At 38.9% G+C, this 21945-nt stretch overlaps 1 protein-coding gene across 1 annotated transcript in view; it reads right to left on the bottom strand.

Annotated features, from left to right (window-relative positions):
• Positions 1-21945, bottom strand: part of LOC139637611 (F-BAR and double SH3 domains protein 2-like) — a 39587-nt gene that overhangs the window by 13278 nt on the left and 4364 nt on the right. Inside the window, exons 3-10 of the mRNA XM_071506451.1 lie at positions 19136-19181; positions 12403-12479; positions 11000-11144; positions 9027-9160; positions 6598-6652; positions 6384-6512; positions 6176-6298; positions 3189-3284 (exon numbers count right to left, since the gene is read on the bottom strand). Of these exons, the coding sequence (XP_071362552.1) occupies positions 3189-3284; positions 6176-6298; positions 6384-6512; positions 6598-6652; positions 9027-9160; positions 11000-11144; positions 12403-12479; positions 19136-19181 (805 nt within the window). The remainder of the gene's footprint in view (positions 1-3188; positions 3285-6175; positions 6299-6383; positions 6513-6597; positions 6653-9026; positions 9161-10999; positions 11145-12402; positions 12480-19135; positions 19182-21945) is intronic.

Genomic DNA, 21945 nt, shown 5'->3' with positions numbered 1-21945 from the left:
ATAGATGGCAAAATATGCAGTAAATGACCAGAATGGGTGGAAAACTGTCAGAAATAGATTTCAGTCCATGAGGAGACAATAAAGACTTCACGGACAGGTGTGCAAAAAAGTGCAGAGCAGAACAGATGCACTTGAATTAGTGCCTGTGACTCAGGAGGGATTTGATAAGGTGCACAGGCTGTTGTAGACACAAATTTCACACATAAAACCCAACTTTTATAGCCACAAGTATTAAAACAGGGCAGCAGGGAGAGCAGGCAATTCAGGCTGAAAACAACACTGTATTAAAAAAAAAAACAAAAAAAAAAACACACACAGGGGTTATTTTAGGAGTGTCTGTTGCTTCAGGTGAAAAATGATGAAATCCAATCCACTAAATCCAGTTGAAGTAACCGATCCATGAATTTCCATTAAACTTATCAGATGCCAGAACACTCCGCAGCAGTTTATAGTACTATATGGAAAGATTTTACAACTCTGGAAAGTTGTTGCAGTGGCATTATTTCATCAGCTGTGTCGCAACAATCACAAGGTGAACAGTGGAGTTGTGTCACTCATGTTCATATGAACCTGCGTGTGAATCGGCCATTGTAGCACCTCGCTGGATGACGTTGCACTGATTTTTTTTTTTTTTTTTTTTTTGCATCGACTGGTCTGACGGAAATGAAGGGGGCTGCACTTTTTCATGCAGTGCTTATGTCAGTCTGAATATGGTTTGACTGTACACGAGCTGCTCACAATAACTTAATGGGACTGTAAAGCTCCTCCAGATAACAATTCAAATAAGAGCCATTACTGTATGTTTGCAAACCGGTCAAAGTTCATGTCCTGTTGTGCATGAGGTCACTACTTATATTCCTCTGATGCTGCCTTTTAAATGGGCTCTGAGACTGATGGGTGCTGATATTCGAACACTAAAGAGGCTGAAAGCTGACACAAAGGAAATGATTATCTACCTAAAAACTCCATGTATATTCCTCTCTTCATACAGTGTTTTATTAATTATTATTAATTATTATTCTCTGTGTAGATAGTAGAAGTTACTGGTCAGATTTTATAACGCGTGTGGACAGACACATATGAACCAGATGACTCAGACAAGAGATGAGACAGGTGGTCACTTGCCCAGAACAATTTAAATGGAAAACCTCATATATTCATCATTATTTAACATTAAATAAAGTCGTTCAAAAACCTATGTGAGTACTACATGAAAGTAAAAGACTCCACTACAAATTAAAAGCAGGGATTATCTGTTGGACAGGTTTATGTAATTTGTCACATTCTTCAGTCTTTTGCAATCAGAACAAACTATAAACAAAATCCCGAAATAGTCCGGCACGGAGGAGATGTGCAACAATGAACAAGACAGCTGTGCTTGCCGCTCTGTGAGGCTGTACAACACTAACAAGCTGATGTTAAGCAGGTATAATGTCACCATCGCAGGTTCATTTCAAGTTGAGGGCCAGTGTTATATAAGTTTTCCAAATGTATTTCAGTAACAATACATGGTTTATAAACATTATTCTAAGTGGAGTTTCTGGCTAAATATCTATTTATGACAGCCCTCTGAATTTTTTGTGTTAAATACAGATAAATAAACACAGATGGGAATATCATTAGTTTTGTTTTTGGTCCTGAAACAAATTTAATCAAGTTAACAAATTAAAATTTTGACATAAATTATTGCAGTTCATCTTGAGGGGAACATGAATGTCTGAATCCGATTTCATGGCCATGCTGCCAGTGAATCCACAGCAGGTCACTGCGTCCACTGTGTCCACATTCTGCTCAGTCATCACGATGCCCGTGAACTATTTGTTCCACTTGAAGTGATTTTGGAATTTAGTCTAAACAAATTAAACTGTCAACTGTTGAGCTTTGTTACACGTCTGACAGATTGCGTCACTGACCCAGCTCCACCAGTTTGTTTTAACTGAAATGTTTTACATCAGTGGTTCCCAAACTGAGGGTCAGGGCCCTTTAAAGAGGTTGCAAGATAAACTTGAGCAGTCATAAGATGATAAATGTCATAAAAGACATTTTGTCTCACTTTTCTTTAACAATTCATATTTTCATGGGTGACACTGGGTAGTTTTAAACTTTATAAACTCAACATATTAAAGGGAAAAATCACTCATTGTTTACCTGCTCGTGACTTATAGAAATATTTGACTGCTGACAGGGGTTTGAAACATAGACAGCGCTTCATTTAAGGGAAACACAAGCCAAACACATAGTTGGTCTTGATGATGCTGCTGTTTCTTGGTTGAGGAACTACCTCACTGTATTTGATGATGGTGTAAATTTCAGCATCTTAAGGATCCGTACAGGAGCACCACAGGGATCTGTTATAGGACCACTACAATACCCAAATATCATATTTATGCAGATGATACAATTTTATATTCATCAGTTTCCTCACTGTGTTTGCTTATATCCAACTTATTTCCTGGTCTTACAACAAGCGCTTATCTCAAACTGGTGTTACATCAAAACCAAAGAAAGCCCCAGCAATAGATAAGACCATTGTATTGATTATCTTCTCAGCCACGTCTTTCCCACATCATTGTTTACAGAAGTGTGATATCAGAGGCCTATTTTTTTTTTTAGCAACCTCAAAGCAAGACTGTCAAAAGAATAACTGAGTGTTAGATAACTATAGTAGCTACTAACAGCTTGTAACATGTAAAGCTGAGCACAGGGACTGATCAAGTGGATCATACTGCAGGAATGGTATGAAAAAGGTTTCTATGGATGTTTTGATACTCTGTCACAGTGGAAAACAGCTGCTGTCCTCCATGGCAGATTAAGCAACAATATGAAGTGCTTCACATTTTAGAGGAAATGCTGGTCCAGATGTGAATTTGTGTGGTCAGAAGTGGCAGATGTTTGATTTCTGTGTATGCAGACGTGTATAGTGCATTTCCTTTGTTGCCATTAGTGTCTCATAGAAAACACAGACAGTATACACGATGTTTGTAAAACGCTGTCTGCTGCATTAGCAACTTTGAGCAGAGAAGCTGTGATAAACACCGAAGGTATCGACTTTAATGAATCTGCATCCAGGTCAAAATGAAGTCAATGGGCAAGGGAGGAAAAAAATTGAAATCCTCTTATACTGTTCACATTTGACATTTTATGCATTCAGCAATAAATTAACTGAAGAATAAAACATTAGGATTTACCGTATCTGAGTCAATGGGCTGGTACAAGAAGTCCGGGGCTTTCTGAAACATGGGGTTCTTCTGTGCAAACAGCTGCTGGTGAAACTCCTGCAGTACCTACATGTGTGTGTTTTAAGGAAAAAGACAAAGTACATATTTAAATACATACATTTGCAAACATAATTCAAAATAAAAAAAGCTTTTTTTCCCCATGCAACTTTTTTGCCTTTATTTTGAAATGTTGCTCAGTGTTTCCAGTTTCAAGGTAAACTGGAAAGTTGAGGCTAACTAAACATACTAAATATCCGTATGGGATGTTCCACAGTTTAACTTTATTTATAGAACTTCAGTTCATCACTTGCAGCCATCAGCATCCAAATATTTACCTTCAGTTGCTGACAGAAATCTGAAGAGAAACTTATCTTGTTACATTAAAGAAAATGTGTCGACTGCTGCCTCAAGCAGCTCATATAACCAAATCCATTTCAATCTGTATACAGACAACATGCCTAAACTTGAAATTTGTTATTGATTGTGCCCAATATATTTCATGAAGGCAGCAGATGTGTTACATTATTCTGCAGGACTGCGTGTAAAATGAAGGCAGTATGCACTAAAACACTATGAGCAAATACTGAAAAGAAAAAAGAAACAACAAACCCTAAAGCTTTGCATTAAACCCAGCTCTCTACATAATATCCCATAATATCCCTACATTAACATAGAACATATCTGATGGGGTTTACTTTACAGTTAGCATAACATACTTAGAGTATGGAAAATATTATACTGATTATGTCACAAATCACATGCAAGAATCTATGTACTCTATATTATTTTATACTGTATAAATAACTACATTATTTGTAATTCTTCCTATAATATTCCTGTCATCAGTATTGTATTTATGCCTTGATTTTATCCACATTTGTCTTTTTACTATCATAAAGTAACAAAGTTTCTGCTCTAACTCTTCAGCTATGAGTTTATTATTTTTTCAGTTATATCAAACAGAGTCTCATCTAAATATTGCAGTGACTGTCTGTCCAAAGGTTCTCCAGATAAAGCTGGAAAGTAGGTGTAATATTCATAATAAACAATCCTGGAAAAACATCTTCATCACTTCTGTTATCAGCTGTTTATTTAGTGTCTTTGTCCACATTTATCTTTGCTTAAATTTATCATATCATGTAGTAACATACATTCTGTTACTCAGTGAGAAACTCAGCGAGTGTATTATGTTTTTCTCAGATTATATCACTATAATATTATTGGGACTGTCAGTTCTTTGTGTTCTGTCCAGAATCTTCTCAAATATAATTTAAAAAATGTTTCAGTCAGAACTGAAATATCTATAAACACACTCAGCCTCACAGTATGGACCAGTAAAAATGAGAAAACACAAACCACTGTAACGTTACTGGACATTAAAAGAGGCTACAGGGTTAAAGAGTGACAGAAAAAAATAACACAAAGCATTTTACAAAATAAAAGTGCTCTGGAGGTGATTAAGTGCACGATGACACTGATCTAATTAAAGCAAAACATTATCAGTATCACTCATCTTGTTCCCATTAGACCAGTGGAACCAGAAGAGGAGAAAGTATTCAGATTCTTTTATGCTCTGGGGTGAAATGATTTTAAAACTATTTAAACCACAAAACACAAACTATTAAAGAGCTGAACATATTCATGGCTGCAGATCAGACTGTCACATTACACAGAGCTCACTTAAGATCTGTTTCAGAGAATTGTGTTGACACAGGAAGTACATGGGCTGAAATGTGATTTCTGCTGAAAACCTCTGCTGAAAACCCCTGCGCCCACTGCTTCCCTCTCTGATGATTTGTTCATATTCCTGCCTGTGCAGAAACAAAATGCCCCTCCAGCTCCAGAGAGAGGCAGGATGACCCGAACAAAACAGACTCCAAGAGGCCAGCGGCTCCAGAGCATGTAACCGAGGAGCGCCCAAGTAACTCAAACCATTTCAATTAATTAGCAGTCGGCAAGGCAGCAGAGTTCAGCTCCTCCAACATGCACAAAGACTCTGAGTGATACTAATGGATTAGAGACCTCCTGAACCCACTGCAGGATCTGGACTGATCTGGGCACATTATAATGGATCAGTATCAGCTGAAATAAACCTGATCAGGTGCTGATCCTTTCTTTAATGCGTCTTACTGTGTTTTGTCCTCCTCAGCCTGCTAGAGCTGCAAAGCTGCTCTGCTCTGTGACAGCTGGTCTCTACAGTAGTAGAGAGTAAAATGGGTGCACAAGTACGAGTGACTCTGAGTTTTGACAACCAGATGGATAAAATACATGGATTAGCTCTGATGCTAACATGTCTGTATTTCTTTTTAGAGAGATAAATAGACAAAGTACTTTATAAATTTGCTTATTAACAAAGAGATGTAAATTCAGGTATAATATTCTCAATATCTGTCGCCACATTCACTAAAATTAAATGAGAAAGGTCGCCTGCAGCAGATAATATCAGCTTCATGCTAATTAATATCAATTCTAGGCCTGTAACTAACTATTACTTTCAATGTCAATTAATCTGCAGAGTCTCTTGATTAATCAGTTCATAGTTTGATCTATTAAATGCCTGTCACATTTTACAGTTACAAAACAACACAGACAACCAGCAAATACTGCAACCAGTGAATTTTTAGCATTTTTGCTTAAAAATAGCTTCAATGCTGATCAAATATCAAAATAGTTAATTAATTTCCCCAAATGAATGATCAATAAATCAACTAAATGTTGCAGCTCTAGTTAATTCCAAGAATAACTCGATGACAGGCCTAAATTAAACTTCTCTGTTGTCTGGTTCAAGTAACACAGATGCACATGTTTATTGAGAAAAGGTGGAAATGCAAAGACTGATCTTGGGATCTGAAGAATCGATACTGGATCAGTCCAATTAAAATAATGATTCATCTGAAAATCTTTTTTTCCAGCCCTTGAGATGAAGTACTGTCAGACCAGTGTGTTTGAGGACTTACCCCATTCGAGCTGTTCAACAGCTGGCTGAAGGTGTTGTGGACAGCCTGGTAGGTTTCCAGCTCAGTCTGACAAAGCGACACCAGGTAATCTTTTACCTGCTCATAGATTCTGCCATCTAAGACCTGCGGCCCACAACAGAAACATGTTTTTAGGTTTACAGTTCATGTCCCACCGCCCACCCCACCCACTCTGAGACTATGTCCTCACCTTGATGCAGTCCATGAGGTCTGTGTCGTAGTAGCGCTGCTGGTGAGCATTAGCAGCTGTGAGAGTGAGAAGGTAGTCGTTTCTGGCATGGGTGGCTTTGGAGTTACACTCGCTCCTCTTGGCTTTCAGCTGAAACACAGAGGTTCACACTGCTGACTGACTGACTGCAGCAGCAAAATGTGGAGCAGGTTTTTACATGTAAAGATCTTATTACCTTCACACTTGCCCTCTGCAGACTGGATCTGGACTGGAAGAGACTTAGCTTGGACCTGGACAGAAGAAAAGACAGAAGATAATGACTGATATTGTTCAACTTTATATATATTTTCAAAGTGTTAATTTGTAATATTTCTTTTAATCGAAGGTTTGCTTTATTGACAAATTCTCGAAAGTGAGGGGAGAAAAGCAAGAAGGCTCAGTGTTCACAGAAGACTTAAAAACATTAGACAGGGTCAGTTTTCAGTTTTTTTTTTTAACCCCATTAATTATTTTACGTTTAATGTAGGGACAACAGGGAGAAAAATGAACTGAAAATCACATGTTTCTGCTGAATAAAACTGTTTTTAAAAAGTATGAACAGTATGGTGAGTAGATTTGGAGTAAATCATTGTCTCTGTCTGAGTTCTCCTGGGGAAAGATGATCTCTTGGTCATGTACACAGGTATTCAGGTTACTGTTACAGGTACACATGTGCAGCACAAAGACTTCTAACGGGGAAAGTATCAGAGCGGCTGGATGAAAGGGGAGATCACTACGTTCTCTCTTCTAAAACAAGTCCCAGTCAAACTGACACAAATAGAAAATAGTCTCTGCAAATCTACATAGATCTATTTGTTAAATTCACACTTTTTCTCAATGCGAGGAAAATGCTGCTCTGTCTTCATTTCACAGACAGACAAAAAAAGCTGAAAACAAAAATCAAAAAACAGTATCTTCTATCTCTACTCCAGTTAAAATATTAAAGTCATGCTTCCACAAGGTCTGACCACTGACCGGATACGTGCAAACACAGATTCAGTGCATGTAAACGTGCACTGATCACCTGAATAACCTGGTTTCTCTGAGTGACCTGGTTACTTAAGTGCATGTTGTTGCTTTACCAAAATCAGAACATTTACAGCTTGCAACACAGATGTAGGAAGTGTCGCAACAAAGAATATAGTGTCATCATTTTGTGTAAAAACACAAAGATTAAATCATCCAACTTTACTGCCTCGCACCATCATGACCTCCAGTCACTGGAGGTTTGACTCTGCAGACATTTCAAGGGTTGAGACTAACACATCTGGAAGTTAACATATTTACCTGTGTGTGTGTGTGTGTCTGTGTACAAGAGGGTAGTATTTGTAGTATTAGAATAAGTGCCAGTCCAGCGACTAATCCTTTCCAACAGCAACCCTTCAGCGAGCGGTGTCTGGTCTCTGTAATAAACTTTCCTGACGGGCAGAAAAATGTCTGCAATGTGGTGAGTCAAGGTGCCAGCTGTTCATGTTGTGCCAGGACAAAGTGTTGAGAATGAGGGGGGCGAGGAGAAAACTCCCTCCAACCAGCAACAACAGTCTGATCGTTAGTTGTTTGTTGGGCTGTAAGTAACGACTATTTTTTACTGTCAATTAGCTCCGTTAGCTCAAGAATAAGTTTTGATTATTGTTCCTTCACTTGTGTGTTTGAACTTTACTGCAGAATGATGTTTCTGCAGAGATTTAAACTACAACACCGTTTTCACCTTCATGTGCTGAGGAGAGAAAGTTTCTCAGTGTGGATGTACAAGGATGGTTTGTGACATTACAGCTAATTTGGAAACCGGTATGCAACTTCCACAAATGTGATGTGGAAACATGAAGAAGCCTCCAGAAAACAAACACTCAGAAAGGATCAATTGTTTGGAGTGTGAAACGTCAAAAAATTGTGAAAAATTGTGTCAACTTTTGACGGACTTGCAGTCCAAAACTCAAAGATATTCTGTTTACAATCATTACTGACAAAAAAAGCACAAATCCTCACATATGAGGAGCTTCAAGCATCGAATGTTTGGACTTTTAACTTGAAAAATGGTTTGATCATGAAAATAGTTGCTGGTTAATTTTCTGTCAATCAACAAATCGACTCATTGTTTCAGCTTCAGTTGTTTGCATAATGTATTTGCTCTTAGGCACTTTCAAAGACAGTTTTACAGATCAATATTTAACTAATTAAACAACATTCAACATCAACCGATTCATCAATTGATTAACTGATTTGACAACTGAAAATTCATTAGCAACCCTATTGATAATTGACTAATTATTTAAGTGAACATTCAAGTAAAAATACATTTTGGCTTCTTTGATGTGAAGATTTGCTGCTTTTACTATACATTACATGTGTTTATGTTTCACTATTTTCTAATGTTTGCTAATGTTTTCTAATGTTCTAGATTAACTGATAGTGAAAATAATTGTTAAATCCAGCCCGAATTGGTTTTATGTCTAAATACAGTATATTTCTATAAAGACTTTTAATCAAAATGTGACATTTTACAGGCAGCAGCAGACACGTGATTTTTTTTCCCCCAAAATTATTTCACATTAAAAACATTTGCTTGCACACTTTGAAATAACATCCCATAATGAAACAAAGATAGGGGAGTAATTTGGACCGTACTTGGCATCCAGCTCTGCCTTCTCTCTGACGGCCTGGGCCATCGTCTCAGCCTCCTGGTATTTCTTCCTGCTCTTCGTCAGCTCCTTCACAGACTCCTGCAGCTCAGCTTGGACCACCGTCAGCTGTTCAATACACTGAGGACCGTGACAAAAACAAGAGAGACATTTACATGTATGCAAATTACAATTCCCGCAGTGCAACTATGCAAATGTACAGAACATGTGGCACAAGTAATGTCATTCTGGCGTGCGTTATACAGGAGCAGCGATGGCATCTCCTGAAAGGTGAGGGCGAACAAGAGCGGCATTGTAGGCTGCAGGCAGTGGAACGTGGCCAGCAGAGACCAGAGAGCAGCGCTGGTTACGTTTCAGCACTGAGTCACGGTGGCAACAGGCTTAAACCTCCAGACGCACCGTGCTCCCAATTACTGATACCCAGCTGATCATTTATGATGAGAGATTACTGCTGTGACCTCTGCCCTCAGTTGGCAGATAGTTGATCACAAAGCTTATCAGTAATACGCTGGCGGTTTACTGTAAGTTCCCTCTGGAAATGATTCTAAAGGGGACACTGACGAGAGGACAAAGAAAACGTGAATATGTCTGCTGCTGCTGAAAGCACTACTAATAATACTAATATTAATAATAATTATCGTTATGGCATCAGTGGAGAGTTTAAGGCCATGTTCCAGCAGCTTAGTCACGACTCTGTTGCAGCTCAAACATCAACAGGAAACATTTTACATACAGATAAATAGTTTTGCTTTCGTTTAGTCAACATTTTTCGTGCTGAACAAGCATTAAATCCACATTTGCTGCTCATTCAGACGCTTATCTTCAATTACCAATAAAGCATTGCTACACAGACCCGGCACATAAAAACAGCAGAGGAAAGGAGTTGTGCTCCGGTCACAGAGGTGGTGCATATTTCATTTCAAGTGTCTCACATACACATAAAATCCAGATGTGATTTAATTCTCTTTCATTTACATTTAGCCACATGAGTGTCTGTTGGCCAGATCACAAATCTGATCAAATCTGCAATCGGTCTTTGTTCTCCAGGGCTACATGACAACCAGGATCTGAGCAACTCCAGTCCAGAGGGTTTTAGTGAAGTACATGAAGCTGCCAGAGGAAGAACAACTTGTGCAGCTCTGGTGCACTTTAACAACTTAATTACAACAATAACAATTTATGTAGCATGTTAACAATTATTTATACACAGAGATGACTCTGACGAATGAAATATGAGCAAGAGTTTTGTCTTGTTTTTACCCAGATCACTAAAGTAAATGGTTGAACTGATTGGGGATCAGATGAATGCTACGGCATGTTGTCACACCTTCTGCATGATCTTAATGTGAAAAGCTACTCTCTTCCTGTTTTAACATTCTGTAATTGACACAAAGAAAACGGCTCATTTCATTACCTCCACTACTGTTACCACAGGGGACAAACCCTGTGGAGGCTTCTTCCACAGACTGCTTAATGACTTAGTGATGTTTGGGAGAAGCAAAGATCACGTATGAGCCGTGGACACATCTTTGTAACATCTGGCTAGAATGTGTCTCACAATCAGATTTCAATCTGTCTGGAATGCTTCTGCATTGATGTTTGACTTTTATGACATTGGAAAAAATATTCAAACTGCCCAAGACACACAAAATGGCTAAATGTACGTGGGGTGTTAGGACAGAAAACTTTAAACACTGTAAAAGAATCATCCTGACATTTATAAGACTCTGGGAAAAAACTTTAAACTGCTCAATTCATGCACATAAAATAAAAAAAAAATACCTGAACTAATCTGAAATGTGATGTTATATGCAGCTCTAGTCCAAAATAATGTCATTTTGTCAGAAAAAAGAAAGACACGCACTCTGAATTACATCAGTGCCCGTGCACATGGTTTTGTGAATGAAAGGACACAAGTGACTGAAACCTGAGCAGAGCAGTGAGATCGACCTGCATTACCTTCCTCAGCTGCTGCTCCTTCTGCAGTCGGGCCATCTTGGCCGGATCAGCAACCTGGACTTTGTAGTTATCACAGGTGCTGATTCTGGATTGGGTGACCTGGACTGTGCCCTCCAGATAGGCCCTCCATACACAATACATGTTCCTAAACCAAACATGGACACACACACACACATACACACATAGGTTTTTTTCACAAAGCCCAAGAATCACAAATCTGCATCGGGTCTGTTTCTTAAAATCTTAACACTGAGACATTTTCTCACTCTCATGAATATAAGTGTGTTGCCTAAGGACGTTATATTGCCCTGCAACCAAACGAACACAGTGGAGCTACTGCTGTGCAATTAATCACGACAAGATCAGGGGCTTCTATACAATTAATTATATGTGATAACGATTCTGCAGTGTTTACACTGACAGGAAGATCCACTGCATCAAAATAAATGCTTCTAATTTCTCCCTAAGCTGCGTCAACCAATGACATGAGTGTATTACTCCATGTGATAGACAGTGCACAGGAATCATTTTCTTGAGTAATTCTTTTGTGTATAACATTTCAAAAAGCAGTGAAAAATCTGTTTAATTTCCCAAAGCCCAAAGTCACATCTTCAGATTTCATCTTTAGGTCTGACCAAGACAAAATATACAGCTTACCAATGTTTACAACAAAGAAAAACAAAACATCTTCACGTTTAAGAAGCTGCACCCAGAAAATGTTCTGCACTTATGCTTAAAAAATAACAATGATTATGCAATTATAAAAACAATTATCAATGAATTTTCTGTCCCTTAACTTATCAGTTTATTGATTCATTGTTGCAGCTCCACAACATCTACTGTGGAGTAAAGGGTGCAGAAAGAAAAAGCTTTTTAAGATCAACAACACTAGTTCAGGCTCTTGGATGATAAGGAAGCTGAACTGTTCATTCTTCGTCACAGTCTGAGCCCAGAGACTGTGACGATCTCTGCAGTTCACACAGAACCAAAGCAGAATAATACTGTTCTACTGTTCATACTGCCTCCATGAAGACAATTTGAATTGCAATAAATATTTTTTCATGAGGATAAAAACAAGTTGTCCTTAAGAATTGTGGGAGAAAATCATTAACTATTATTTCACTATCAACTAATCTGCTGATTATTTTCCAGATTGAACGGAAAACAGTGAAAAATACCATCACTGACCAACAATCCAAGACCCAAAAATACTGAATTGAATACAATGTAAAGACGAGACAGGCAGCAACTTTTCACATTTGAGGACCTGACACCATCATATTTAAGCTTAAAAATATAATTGAAACAGATAATCAATTAATCGTTCCACTGGACAGAGATGTATGGCCAAGAAAATATTACATTTAAGAGGACAACAAAGAGTTCAAACAACAGGACTTTACCTGTGGTCTGCTTGTTCCTCCATCAGACTGTCCGGCCATTCCCTCTTTAGATACTGGTTTGCCAGCTTCTGGAGGGCCTGCAAGAGAAGAGCAAAGAGACAAAAGAGGGGATGACCTTTCACCTTTGACACCAACACACATTTCCTGTGTCTCATCTTCACATAGGACATGCTTGGAAGACTGTGACCCCCCCTGACCTTGTCCTATAAACCACTTGGCAGCCGGAGCATGAAGACAGAAGCATAAGGAGACACTTTATTCTCTCCTCCGAGCATAGGCAGAGTAAAATCAACCAACATGACAAACAGACACTGATTTAAAATCCACACTCGTTAAAAAGTACTTTCTGGTCACAGTCAGTTGCTCTTTCAGTGCGATTCAACACATGGACTCGTTCACCTGTTAGCCAGAGCTCAGTTTAGAGGTTGGCTCACTTGCTGGTTTTTATGCTGACGTAGGTTCAATTTTGGAAGAAAAAATGTAATTCATTTAAACCACATTCACCCTTGGAGATATATTAGGTTGCTCCACCTCGGCCAGCAGTGAGGTTAACCTTTGAAGAACCAAAATAGTGGGGCAGAGTAAACAGCAGGAGAAACAAAAAAAGGAAGATATCTCTGAGCATATGTTTGGTATGTGAAAGAAATGTACTTTTACTGAAAGAAATTAAATAAATATGTTGCTGGCTTGAAAGACTCATAAAAGCTACTAATACTTGGATTAATTGAACTTTTGTATTGGGTTTAAAATGATTTTAGATTAACAACGTCACATCCAAAAGGTTTTTAAACCACTTTGAAACAAACAATAAACCCACTAACACCAGTAAAGACAGAAAGGCTGTGTTACAAACTGTGGGGCTGGAGTTTGATAGATGTGGATGTTCAACAGGCAAGAAAAGAAAAGATACTAATGAGCTGAATTACAGTCCAGCATTTCTCTAACTTTATAGAAATCAGGGCTACAGCCAAAAATATAACCACTATATTTTCTTCAAATTGATTGATAGATACTTATCAATATAAACATTTAATGCTATGGCTGATACGAGTCATTTTCACTGAAAAAAATTAAAATGAGGAAGATTTTTGAGTCAGTACCAAACAAACTTGTTCCCTTACATCTTGTAAATAGGATTTGTAGCCCGGGTATCTCTGTAACACCACACTGGTTAATTGCTTCATTTATAATGGTGTGTTGTGACACATGAAACCTTTATCAAAAAAAAGCAGCTCCTGCAAGTTGGATATTGCACTTGGCCATACTGAGAGTTCGATAATATTCGATTTACTGTACAGCTCAATTTAAGACCATTGATGAGGAGGAAACATATTCATCCCGCTTCTTAGAGCTCAATTAAACACGCACCGAGTTTTGGTAAATAATACAACTTCTGATCTGGTTCTTTTTTTTTTTTATAACTTTAGTTTTTTTTGTGACTGAGGTGTTGGTACAGAATTGTTTTTCCACCTTCTGTGGAAATCACAATTAATTTTGGTTCCTTAATTTCGGTAGGCCCATACTTCCTCTACCTTTTGGTAACTTCTTGTCACCTCAAATAAACACTGAAATCATCCTATCCCATCTAATAAACTGTTTTTGTGTTCTGGTTCTTATCAAAGACTCAGTAGTGACTGAAGAGGCAGAGAGGAGCGACTGCTGCAGGGGTTTGAACATTATCACAACAGGCCTCTTCTGTTAGTTTTGGTGCTGCAGTTTTATAGGAGCGCAGACTTTCTGTCTACTCAGTGGGAGGGTAAGGTTAGATTACAGCTCCCAAAAAAGTTTTATTACACCTCAGTGCTGATAGGTCGTCATCATGACGATGAACAAAATATACTGAATGTAGACACCAAATAAGTTACATGACATTGATGTCATAATATGTACAATTTGAGATATGACTCTTGGCCATTAATACAGCTTTAAAATGGTGTTTACAACATCAGTTCAGAATAAACCAACATTAAAACAAATGTTAAATGGCACAAAAAAAATTACCTTATTATTACAACTGATTTCATATTAGGACAGAGGTTGTGCATTTTGTGTTCGTTTTGCAGCAGAGCAGTGATGATGCATTGAGTGGTCCAGCAAGACAAACCTACATCCACAAAACTCAAAATCCATCCATTAGCCATACCAGTTATCCTTATAGGGTCTGGAGCCAATCCCAGCTGACATTGGACGGGGGCGGGGACAGATCACCAGTCTATCACAGCACTGACATATAGCAACCAGCCACGCTCACATTTACGCCTATGGGCACTTTTTACAATCACAAGTTAACCTTAATGTGTTTTGACTGTGGGAGGAAGCCGGAGTACCCACGCAGGCACAGGGAGAACATGCAAACTCCACAACTACAGTGCTAGCAACAGCGCTAACCACCAAGCAGAAGTTATTGTGCAAGTTAAACACTCATGAGGAATAAAAAGTTATCTTAGTTCCTTTTAAGTTCTTATTTTACTGAGAATCGTGGGAGGTGAACTAGATCTCTGGGTAAGAAACGACAGTAAACACAGCTCAGAGTGTTGAGTGTTTTTTAAGTCCAGAGATGTGAAATATGTGGGAAAATTCTTTATATATTTGTCGTTCCAGAAAGAAAATGGTTTTCAACCTCATGCTGCAAATCTTAAGATACATCACATATGTATTTTTTGTGCCTTTGTTTTTTTATTGCTCACTCAAGTGTTTTTTTTTCTTTAGGCCCCTCCAAGTGCCCATCAAGGAAATGAGTCTATCTATCCTTCCTCTGTCCACTGTGAAAAGACAACCCTGTTATGCTGGACTCGTTGGTCTTGGTGATCTTGGTGCCAGAGCTTCAAAGCCGCTACAAACCAGGCCATTGTGGGACTCCGATAGACAGAGAATCGCCAAACTGAGCTAGCCTAGCGGACGCGCCTGAATAGTGTGATGGGAACAAGGGAAGGGGAGGAGGAGGAGGGATGCGAGGACGGCAGAGGAAGAGCCGCACAGAGGAGGACATTTTACCACAAAGTGTGATTTGAATAGCAATCGGCTAATGGCTAAAGCAGCTTGCAGGTGTAAGAGACCCAGAAAAAGGCGCGTAAAGAGATGGGATTTTAAAAAAAAAGAGGGGGTTGTAACGAAAGGGAACAAAGTGTTCCAGAGACACTCTGACCCACTTTGATTCAACCATTGGCAGCGGGTGTCTAATTGATCCCATAACTAGCAGGGAGCATGGCCCAGACACACAGAACACCTTTCAAACTAATAAAGCACGCAATGAAGACATTTCATTCATTTAAGGGCTGCAGTAAGCAATCAGTCATCATTATTAATTAATCTGAGGATTATTTCTAATCAAATTCAAATGTTTGTCTATCAATTGTCAGAAAACTGTGGAAAATGTCCATTACAATGTCTCACAGGCAAGATGATGTCTTCAAATGTCTTGTTGTTTCCAATCAATAGTCTGAAATCCCAATGTATTCAGTCTACAATGATATAAAACAGAGGAATGCACACATTTAAGAAGCAAATGTTTTGGCATTTTGGCCTTAACTGGCAAATACTCTGCAACGGCCCACGACACTTCCATGAGAAGAAACAAGCGGAAAATTCAGAAACGACGCAGGATTCAAGAAGGCATACGAAAATACAGAACAAATACAACTGAGATGTGCTGCAAATGAAAAAACACGCTGCAAGAAGCCAAGACAAATAAATTAACAACGAACGCGCTGCAATTACAGAAACAACGCAAAAACAAATGCAACAGAAAACCAGTGCATACGCAACACAACGGAAGTGCTCCGGGCCTCTAGGGGGAGCGGTAAGCGCGACACCTTGGGCATAAGCTTGAGCTTCAACCTGAGAGGCCTTTGACCAAACATTAAAAGTGACCCATTAATTATCAACATTATTTTCCTAATTGAATAATAGTTTACTTTAATTAACTTAATGTATGTTTTTATCGATTAATCAATGAGTTGTTTAGTCTGTAAAACATCAGAAAACAGCAACAAACCAACTCCAGCAATTCCAAAATCCCAAGTTGACATATTCACATCTAATACCAAACGACTCAATAAACAGCAAATACTCATATCTGAGAAGCTGGAACGGTGAATTTCTGGCATTTTAAATAAAAAACAGCTGTATATCAATATTGTTGCTGTTGATCACCTGATCATTTAGTTGTAGATGGTTTGAGATATGATGGAATGAGTCTGAGGAAACTAAAGTGATATAAACTGAAAATAAAAGTGAGATACACACAGACTGTCTTCAAAGATCATCAGATATCATCTCGCCCAACTTCGATAAAGACTCACAACTTATTTATTAAGCGGGGGAACACAGAACTATGTTTCACTGCTCAGCTCTGACAAAATCTGACTTTCAAAACAATGGTATAACTAAGGCATGCATATCCAATAAAACACACATGCACAGCGTTACAAAAACAAGCCTGTAAGCTGCACGTGCTTTAGTCTGACTTTTCTTTTTCTATCCTTTTATTTCCTTGTCCTCAAATTAGGTGACTAACAGTTTTATATATGTGCATAGGGAAGGTACCAACACCGATAAGTTAATTTAGATATTACGACATAATTTTTTAGCACATACAAAGATTTTTCTTTTTAAATCTAACATAGACTTACACATTTTCAAAAGCCTTTCCATTGTTTATTCTCGTCCTTGTCCGTTTATAAACCAGCTGATTCATTCAATTCAGCTGCCAGACACATGCTCACAATTTTAAATGCACTATGTAGCCAATCAGGAATTAGTCCAAGAGGGTGTGTACCATAGAAAAATGTAAGTCCAAACACGGTTCAACTGATGGTAATAATTACAGATGCATTATTGTGCTGGATCAATGAAATTATTTTTTACAGTGCTCTCCAGGGTTCTCTTGTGTGCAGAGTTTAGTGCCGTGCTCCTGCTTTTCTTCCCTCGTCCTGAGACAATGTGAATCTTTCATGCAAGGTGACATGATAACATGGACCCGGCCAGGCATCATAAATAATGTACAAACAGGTATCAGAGATTTACAACAGCAGGAGTCAGAAGGGGTTTCCACTTTTAGCTTCTCTTCACAGGAAGACGAGCACAAAGCTTTATAATCTATAGACATTTAAGACGCTGACTGGCTCTAATCAGTTTAAGGTGCATGATTAACCTTGTATGTACAACCCCATGATTTCTTTTTCGGTTTATACGGTACTTAGTTCAAGGCATTTAAGGTGGCCCAGCTCAATGGGGTGTTACAAAATGCGAGGATACTAATTAAACTTAAAGGAAATAGAAGTTAAGTATGCTCTTAAATTTCTACAGGCAATTCCAAAAGCAGCAAGAGCCTCTTCAGGTCGGCTGTCTGTGGCGGTGAATGTGATACTGAATACACTCTAATAAAAGTCCACATACAGTCCAGACCATAAATATTTGGAGAATTACACGATTTTTGCTCTTCTGGCTTTGCACAATAAGCCCTGATTTTCTGAGCCCCCTGTATGAAACACCCCTCAGGACCAGAGCCTTTGGTGCTTTGAGGGTCGTCTGAGGACTTGTGGACGAAGTTATCTCGTGCTCGTGCTTCTAATAAACTCAAAATCAGTAGAGATTTTGGAACAATGATCAGCGCTCATTTTTGGCTGAGTGCTGATCATGTGATTGCACTTATATGAAGTAGATGTATTCCTAGCATCCAATAGGGCGACAGATTCATGGACATAAGTCTGATTTTATGTGCTACTTTGTGCTACACAATGTTTGCACACTTTCCACACTGTTAAATTAGATAATAGTTGTGAATGTGCCTAGATGATGAGTTATGATGGTGCATGTTGAGGTTCTCCCTACTGGACATGCAAGGAACTTCTAAGTGATAATCATAAGGCTGCTATCAACATAAAGCAGTAATATTTCTTATAAAAGGAAAAATTTTCAGGAAAATGAGTTCTGCAGTTAATATCTTAATAGGTTTTACTGTTCATATGACAAAAATTTCCAATTCAAATTAAATGCCAGTGACGGCTTTTTGCATGCTGTCGTCTAAAATCATAATCATATCAACATTTCCCTTCATTAGATCTCTACGAAGGCGAGCCATCTGTATCTAAAAATAAATTCATTTGTGCTAAACTCTTGGTCAGGACACTTCACTTTGGGCTTAAGGACTCGTTGCTCTGAAAGAAGTTCCAGATGAATTTTTAAAGCAGCTTCAAAGAACCAAAGGATCCAGACTTGTGTCAAACTGTCCACATTATAATCTGAGTCGTCCACGTATGAAGACCAGAGCTCAAACGCACATGGGCAAACAGACATATAAGGATGCTGTGGATAACGACAGACATGCCCCCCCTCTCTTCACAGTGGTGGTGGACATTCCTCACATGGCTGCAAAACCTGAACGCAGCCGAGGAGGAGAGAAGAGCTTTCAGACCGGCCATTAACGTCTTCAGGAAGCTGTGGGCAAAAACAACACAGCGAGGAGGAAACGAGCCGGCGGATCGCTCTCTCTGTTGTGGTGTTTTTTTCTGCGGCTGGTTACCATTCATGAGTTATCTAGCCACATGAGAACTACGAGCTTTCTTAGGCCCACATCCTCAATCCCACTGTCATATGGTGTCTTTAGAGGACAATATCATAAAAAAAAATAACTGTATTTTTAGAAACGCAAATGACAAGGCAGGGCAGTGATGATGTTGACAAGCATCAATCACAGTGTGAGAAAGACCACATAGGGTTCAGATTTACTTACCTGGGCGTAGTCTCTCTCCACAGCTGCCCTCTTTTGGCTGAAACTCCTGAAGAGGAGGAAAATAGTGAATGAGAATAAAGGATGAGACTATAACCAACATATCTATGTATCTAAGGAAAAAACATTATAGTATAGTCATTAGTGCAATAAACAACAATGAATGAAACAGGATGGTGGGGGCAGAGAGTGGCATTTTTCATTATTGCCTTCTCTCAATTACACTCATGTTGCTGTGCCAACCTTGATTTTGCTGCCAATAAATACCTGTTTATCATGGTGGTGGGTGGATTGACATTATCATACAGAAACAAAAAAAAATCTGTCAACCGGTGCCTCGAAATCTCAAAAAGACACCTTATATTAGTTTGTGTTATTTGTACACAAACAGAAATGTAAAAAAGTGTTGTTTTAAAGGGGGTTATGTGCTCAAACTACTTGGGAAACAGCAGCAGGGTGTGGAGAGTGACTGGGTTGTTGTCGCTTTAGCTGTGCTGGTAGGTGGCTTTTAAATTTGGACAAAGCCAAGTCTTGTTGTTTCCTCCTTTTTCCAGTCTTTATGCTAATCTGTGCTAGTTGCTAATTAATTCAAAGCTTCATATCTAACAGACAGACACGAGAGTGATACCAAACTTCTCATCTAACTCTCAGCAAGAAACCAAACAAGTCTATTTCCCAAAATGCTGAACTATTCCTTTAAGGTTCTTTCAGATTCCTCGTATAATTAATTTCTTTGACCACTGCAATCAGGTGGTATCCATTTATACTCATATTTCTGAGGGTATTTATGCCTTTATTAGTGAGGCAGCAGTAAATAGATCACAGGAAAAAGGCGAACGACATCCAACAAAGGTCCCCAGTTGGACTTGAACCAGGGACACTGCCGTTCATAGTCAGCACCTTTAAGCCCTTGGTCACAAGTGTCACCAAAAGTTATAAAAACATATTCATCAACATTATTGTGGCTTTGATTACTGTACAATCACAAAAATTAAAGATGACTTAAATTTAATAGCATGTTGTCAAAAAACAACAAAATGTTTTATTCTGTATTTTGTGGATTTTATATTTTTAGTGGCTCAGTTATTTTATTGAAGGTCTGTATGTGAATAGAGTCTCAATAAAACCATCACAGAATTTAAACATCCCTCCCCTTTCCCTCTCCCAGTGTACATGTAACAGAGAGCCAACATGGTACGGTGGTGTGTTCCTGTCCCGCAGTTTCCTCTGCCAAACACAACATGGTTGCGGTCCTGGTGTTTGTTATTATCCAACACTACGAGGTGGTGTGTGCCACCGAACATCCAGATCCAACACAAAATAAGTTGAGCTATATCTTTAAAAGTATAACCTTATAACTCAGAGGCTACAATGCTCACACTGTTTAAGGTGTTTGTCAGGTTGACTTAGTGTTAATGTGTTGTTGTGCTGAGTTTTCATCAAGACTTCATCTTGTCTTGGTATTATCATGAGTATTTACAGTTTGCTCTCTTTCACATCGAGCCAGTCTAAAAACTAAACTCCTCATTTTCTTCTGTGAGTCAGCTGTCTGTCTGAACTAATTGTTTATATTTTCCCTACCACTTCCTCTTGTTTCCTTCCTGTGATGCTTAACATAGATGTTTCTAATGACACAGTCTGACAAAAGTCCCAACTGAGGACTAAACAGATTACAGTCATTTTTGTTAGCTTTACTGTGGCTACAGTTGCAGAAAGGTTTGCTTTTACTTCCTCTTCTATGATGGATTTCCCTGTTTGTGCATGTTCATGAGATGTTGATGCAAAACTGTGAGTTTATAATGAAGCACTTTTTGATTCTCACAGACCAACAAAAATGTCTCTGGTAATGTTTTAAAATAGCTGAAAATGTTTGGCTGGTTTTGTAAACACATATGCAACGTGTTGAGATATGTGAGGCATGTCGGTAAATATTGTTTTTATACTTGTGTTAAACTGTGACAGGGTTGATTTACAATAACAGTAACAAGCTAAGTTGTGCTGCACATTAATTTAACACAAAAGTCTAAGAAAAGAAGAAAGGTCAGTGCCCTGGGAAAAACATGACGGCAGCCAAATCATCATTAAGTCATTAAACATGTCCAGACTTGACCGTCATGCTCCACCCTGACTCTAAACAATCTGGTGTACTTCCTGGGAGCTTCCCTCTCTTCCTTCGCTCGCTTCCTCTTGTCTACATTTCCAAGGTTCCCTCTCTTCCACTGCCGCCCCCCCACACCGCACTCACTTCCTGTCATTTTCCCAAACAGAGCTTTTGCTGACAACCAAACCCAGTTTCCAGTTTGCTGAATCATTTCTCGTGTAAGATCAGGGAGTGACCCCCGCAAATTCTCCACCGGGCGAGTTTCACATTGTGTCTGGCAGAGTAATGTTACTGAGCCTCCCACAGCGAGCGATTGAGGGCAGTCAGAACATCTGGCAGCTCTCTATGACCTTAACTTCCAGCTGTTTGGAGGTTCAGAGCTCTGCCACCAACCACAGACAGGAAGTGGGGAGCCAGTAGGCTGTCAACTCAACCCAACACTAAGGCTGAAAACGCAACCACAACTTTTGGCTTTTCAGCCCTTAACACCCTATGCATCTGAACACAGTGTTAAAGCTCCCTGTGTGTCTCTTCAGACCAGTGTCTGCTCAACCTGATCCTCAAATCTTAAGACTAATGCACTTCTGGATTTAAGTTGCCAATATCTGTTTTTTAAAAAGGCGGAAAGTCCTGTCAAACAATGTTCAGACAATCACAGGACGCTAGAACTGGACCAAGAAGAAATATTTACTCACACTTATTTAAAATCAAA

This window comes from Trachinotus anak, unplaced genomic scaffold (genome assembly GCF_046630095.1).
Source record: "Trachinotus anak isolate AG129_WGS33_773 ecotype Australia unplaced genomic scaffold, CSIRO_AGI_Tana_v1 ptg000020l, whole genome shotgun sequence".
NCBI lineage: Eukaryota > Metazoa > Chordata > Actinopteri > Carangiformes > Carangidae > Trachinotus > Trachinotus anak.
Note: the sequence above shows the minus strand (reverse complement) of the source record. Positions and strands in the feature narration are given on the sequence as shown.